Genomic DNA, 5986 nt, shown 5'->3' with positions numbered 1-5986 from the left:
TCGTGTAGGCATGAGTTACTAATAAGGATGGTATTAGTGGTGGAATTGGAAAGGAATGAAGTGGGTTTGAGGGCCATTATGAAAGTAGATTTGGTGACTAATTTCCTTTATTAAACAGCCTAGATAGAGTAATAAAACATGAATTAGGTTTTGAGAGACTGAAAAAATAATAGAACCAGGAATAGAAATAAATCAGGAGAGGGAGTTTATTTGAAGGGGAAGATAAGGAATTAAATTTTGGACATGCTTTCTTTAGGATGGCAGCAGAAAATACAGGTATATTTGTCCAGTGGTTACTTGGAAAATATTGCACAGGGTCTTAAAAAAGAAATTGGTCTGATATGAATTTGGAATCATCAATGTAGAAGTGAATGTGGTAGCCTTAGGAGTAGGTAAGATTTCTAATGGAGTTTCAAGGGAGAAGAGAACAGAACCTTTAAACATGTATAACCCAAATCTATTTTAATGGTTTTATAACACTTACCTGAAATTTCATTGTTCACTATACACTTATGTTAACACAAATTTGGCCCATATTCTTTACCACTGTATCTCCAACCCACAGAACAGGGCCTGGCATGTGGTAGGTGACAAAAAAGCATCTATTGAATAAGTGGCTGAATGAAGAAATAATTTTTATAAATATCCAGATCTTCAAATAATCTCAAGTGTGACCCTACATAATTTACCTAGTCAAGGACAGGTGTTTCATCAGACAATACATTTCAGAGAAATATACATTTTACGTTTTAGTTTTTTTTTCTGCAGATTTGGGTTCTTACCTTGAATTTTGGTGTATGACTCTTCAGCTGAAACTAGAGGCATCTTGGTTTTGAGAGATTTCTTTTCAGTTTTGTTTTCTCCCTTTGAGAAAAAAATAGAGATAGTACATGTGATTTTACATAAAATGAAGTTGAATGTAAAATATGAGTTTTTCATTCCATTATCAAGCCAGTCATTAAAATTGATCATTTGTTTATGATATACTAAAAATGGTAATTCTTGCACTTAAATGAATGTTCTTGGCTCTATTATTGAATAATCAACTTCAACCTCCACAGTTTGTTGACCACAGACTGTTTTTTTTCACTGTGGTCGCTGCATCTCCCAGGCACATGTTTCTCCCAGTTCTGGTTCTAACTTCCTACAGCCTGGTTCTAACTTCCTACAGCCAGAACACTGGTCCCAGTCGAGGTCTTTAGAGGTAGAATGTAAAATGATGGAAAGAAGAAAGTACCTTGGTGTCTTTACACATAGCTCTCTTCCTTTTACATTCCATGATTTCATTTGCCTCTACCTCAACATTTATCTTAACATTTAAGCTTTCCTTTGAAATGTAAGTATATCTCACTGGATGTGGCCAGTGTATACCTGAAGATTTTTCCATGGGGACAGGGTAAAATAAGATATAAGGTTAGAGCATAGAAAGTTTGGCTCCCAAGCTGCTCACAGCCGCATAGGGGGAACAAACACACACCAGTGCAACTGACATGAAATGTTATTGGTGATGACACAATGTTTGTAGATGCTAGAGGTGAGGTATAAAGGGGAGTGGTCAGTTCTTCTGGAGTTGAAGGGCAAGGAAGGACACTATTCAAAAGGAAGTGACTCCTGAATTTACAAATCAAGATGAGATTTTTGTTTTCCAGATGGCCAAGGCATGGAAAATATTCCAGGCAGAGGATGTATGTTTAGCAAAAGCCTAAGGTGTATGTAGGTGAAGGGAGACTACAGAAGTGCTTGGAAGGGAAAAAGGGTGAGAAGATGAGGCTAGTGAAGGGAAGGGATTTTGAGAGTCTTGTAAGCCTTGATGTGAAGTTTGATATTATTTTTAGACATTGTATGTCAGAAACATTTTAAACTGGAAAGCAAATTGATCAGATGATTTAATTTAAGACTCATGTGTTAGGCAAGGCAGATATTATTATTCTTATATTATTGAATAGGAAATTGATTAAGTGGCTAGAAAAGTATGGATCCCTGGATAGATTATGAAGTAGTGATAAAGCCTTCTGACTTCAATCAAATACTTTTACATCATGTTATTCAGAAACATTTCCATCATAGTTTTATTGTACATAAATGTAGTTTTATGTGAATAGTGTCTTATTCTGGAGTATGAGAGAGAGTTTGTACTAGTCTGAGTTTGCAGTTTTTGATTTCATGGTTATTGACAAATTTGAATTACATATGATATTTTGGTTTGAGAATTAACTATTTAAATGACACTTAAAATACAATGTAAATTGATTTATTCATTCATAGATTTTTTTATAGGACTCAAATAATTGATTTGTATTTCAGAAACATGTTGTTTAAACGTCATTTTAAAAGGTTATATTCTGTAGATGAAAAGAGGGTTTTAACTTTGTGTCATTTTTAACATTTAGTGTATTTGAAACTGGAGAAAAACTATTTTTCTTTTACCAACATGTTACTGGAAAGAGTAGTTGCAAATAATTCCCCAATATGACTTTTAAGGTATGTGATGCCAGCAGACTTCCTGATTAACATCAACAAATTATGGCTGTCAGGAATGGCACAGGATGTGTCTAAGAGCTGCCCTACTTGTGTCTAGTCTGAGTAGCTCTCCAATATTAATGTTTCTGAAGGAAAGCCAACTCTCTAAGTTTCTGCTCATTTTGCCTTCTGTTTTGTAGCAATATAACCTAGTGATTTAGCTCTCAGGCACTAAAGTCAGATAGAACAGGGTTCTGATCCAGACTCTGCAATTTGTAAGTTGTGCGTAAGTAGCAAATTATAACAGGGCCCATGAGAATTCAATACAGCAGTGCTTGGAAAGGGATAGCACCTTGCTTGGTACATAGTAATTGCTGTTAGCTACTATATTCTCCAAGAGAATAATGTATTAGCTATTTTTATGTGCTCTGTAGGAAAATAATCATGATGGTAAGTTGGCATACATCACTGTAATGACTTTCCCAGAGAAAAACACAACAAGGCTAGTTGAAGGGAAGTACCCACCTCAACATTTGTGATAGTCTATAAGTTTTTAAACATATAAGTAACTTTTAAAGTATGAGATTATTTATTTTGACACAAGTATTAGAAAAGTCAAGGGCACTCTCATAAAGAACATTCTCCACTTCTTTCCACTGCAGAAACAGTCAATGTTAATCAGAAAAGGAAGGCAAATTTTCTAGGGCCAACATTAGGTAATCTCGGTATTTTTTGTACTCTAAGCTCATTTAAACCTGAGTCATTAGACCATGCTATGCTAGTCCCTGAGGTACCTTCCTGTTTGTATTTGACATCTCTCATCCATTTCTCTTAGATGTGAAAATAATTCTTGCTCTAAAAATCTTACATAGTGCTTTTAGGTAAATCTAGTGAGCAATTCATGAAAATTGTTCTATAAATAGCTGTAAGTGAATATTGATCATATAATTACCATTTGGACTTAAATCTGTCATAAGAACACAAATTATTAATAATGATGATGGTAATAATTACCACTTAGGAATTCCCTACTATATGCTTTATCTATGCTGTCTCTAGTTTGTATACCAAGGCTACAAAGCAGGTATTATCCTCATTTTATAGATGAACAGACTTAGAACTTGTGAAAATATTTGTCCAGAGAAGGGTTCCTCCAATTTGGCAATATTAAAAGTTTGAACTGGATAATTCTATGTTGTAAAGGGCTCTCCTGTTCATTCTAGGACATTTAACAGCATTTCTGGCCTTTCCCCTTTAGATGACAGTAACTTCCCTACCCCTGGGCTGTGACAACCAAAAGTATCTTCAGACGTTTCTGATTGTCCTGAGTGCAAACTACTCCCTATTGAGAACTCCTGGTCTAGAGAAATTACTGTTAAAATGCAGTTTCCTAAGAGCAGGATGTTTGACATTCTCTGCTGGAACTAGATCATATAACCAGTTTAATATTTGAGAAATGATTTCATTTTGGTTGATGGCAGAAATGAAAATCAGCAAGGAGAAGTCTTACTTTGCTTTTCCAAATCATAATAAGGTCTCCTAAACATTTATTATTCCATTCTAAAGCCAATATATGTAGTATGTATAAAATGATAGGGATAAACCCCAAAGACAAACAGTCAATGACCCAGATGGTAGTGGGTAAAACTGCAGAGAAATCACACATCATAGTGTTTATTAAAATCCCTCCCCAGACAAGAAATGATGAGAATCAAGACTGATTTAGGGACGTGGGGAGCGTACCTGTCTCGTGGGTTGCTGTGACTCGCTGCTTGGATCAGAACCTTGTTTATTCTCATCGCTCCCGTCACTAGGCTTCACCTTGTTGAATCTTATTGTCAGGGATTTAAACATCTTTAAGGTGGTTCTGAAAACTTCTGTTTTTATGACTCTGTATCTGGAGGTAGAGAAATGTACTTTGTTTTTCTTTTCATTAGTAGACAAGCCAATTAGTTGCTTAATCAGGATTTCGTTCTGGTTAATTCCTAGAGGCAACTCTCTAGCTAGTCAGGGCTTTGGCTTAAAAGCAGCAAATTACTTCTGCTTGGATGATTTGAATTCTGTTTATGAACTTTAGAGAGTCAGAATATCCCTGTGAATAATTTATAAGTGAGAATTAAGCAAAACTTCATTGTTGATTTAAATTGTTTAAATGATTGTTTAAATGTGATCACATTACCCATTGGTTTGTTTATTTTTCTTTCTTTCTAATTACCCACCCACCTATCTCTTCTATCTAACTTTTGTCAAAGTAATACAAGCAAATGATGAAAAAACAAAATGTGCATAAAGGCTTATAATATAAAGCAGCTCTCCCAAAGTCCTCACATGTAGTTCTGCACTGTGAAGTAACTACTTTTTCCTTTTTCTGTTCTTCTGGTGATTTTTTTTAAATTAGTATTTTACTATTTGATTAGATTAATGATGTTCTTAGAAAATATAGTGAAAAATGAGACATAATGCTTTGCATTCCCAATAGCCTAAACATCCACCTCAGATTCATAATGATAATTACATTAGAATTAAGCAGAGAGAGTGTATTAGTTTGCTAGGGCTGCCATAACAAAGTACCACAGACTGGGTGACTTAAACAACATAAATTTATGCTGGAGGCTAGATGTCTGATATCAAGATGTCAGCAAGGGTAGTTTCTTCTGAAAGCTGTGCATAAAGGAACAGTCTCTCTTCATGGCTTGTGGATGGCCTTCCTCTTCCTTTGTCTTCACAGTGTCTTTACTCTGTTCATGTTTGTGTCCAAATTTCCTCTTCTTGTAAGGACACCAGTTATATTAGATTAAGGCCCACCTCAGTGATCTTGTTTTAACCTACCTCTTTAAAGACTCTATCTCCAAATAAGGTCACATTTTGAGGTAGGGGGATCAGAACTTCAGCGTGAATTTTTGAGGAGATACTATTCAGCCCATAACAGAGAGACAGTATGTTTGATGAATATCACTTTGAGGAAATGTAATTCATTGCTCAGAAGCAATTTGTTCCAAAATTTCTTACAAGTTTACTATTTTCTTACAAATTGCTGAAATATTATGAAAGCTATCTATGTGATTACTAGTTTTATAAGTCTAGATAATTCTGTTGGATTATTAATTTCATAAATTGTAAAAAAATATGTATCTTTCTCCAGCATGAATTTTTTTCTGTGATTCACCCTTTAACCAATAAGCCTAAACTCCTTGAAGAAAGACACCATGCATCACTTATTTTACCCCCACAGCTCCTTTATACGGAGTAGAAACTCAAGCCTCTGCTGAACAGAATTTAGTTGAAAGCGCTTTAAGAGATCTAACAACTCTAGTCCTCACTTATATCTCTGCTTTAATTCAAAACTAATTAAATATATTACACTTGCAGCATTTAAGTTTATGCATTTCTTAATACTTGGTACCACAATATGCCATTTCTTTCTCTGTTTTCCTATATCTCTGTCTTCTCCCTAAATAGATGGAAAGATCATTACCATCAGAACCTTTGTTCTGTCATTTCTCTTAGTATCACCTTGTCATCTACT

At 34.8% G+C, this 5986-nt stretch overlaps 1 protein-coding gene across 1 annotated transcript in view; it reads right to left on the bottom strand.

Annotated features, from left to right (window-relative positions):
* The window catches only part of CNGB3 (cyclic nucleotide gated channel subunit beta 3), a 150192-nt gene extending 145878 nt beyond the window's left edge, over positions 1-4314 (bottom strand). The window contains exons 1-2 of the mRNA XM_007461739.1: positions 4204-4314; positions 783-864 (exon numbers count right to left, since the gene is read on the bottom strand). Of these exons, the coding sequence (XP_007461801.1) occupies positions 783-864; positions 4204-4314 (193 nt within the window). The remainder of the gene's footprint in view (positions 1-782; positions 865-4203) is intronic.
* Positions 4315-5986: the final 1672 nt, after the last annotated feature.

Source organism: Lipotes vexillifer, unplaced genomic scaffold (genome assembly GCF_000442215.2).
Source record: "Lipotes vexillifer unplaced genomic scaffold, Lipotes_vexillifer_v1.1 scaffold163, whole genome shotgun sequence".
NCBI classification, from domain to species: Eukaryota; Metazoa; Chordata; class Mammalia; order Artiodactyla; family Lipotidae; genus Lipotes; species Lipotes vexillifer.
Note: the sequence above shows the minus strand (reverse complement) of the source record. Positions and strands in the feature narration are given on the sequence as shown.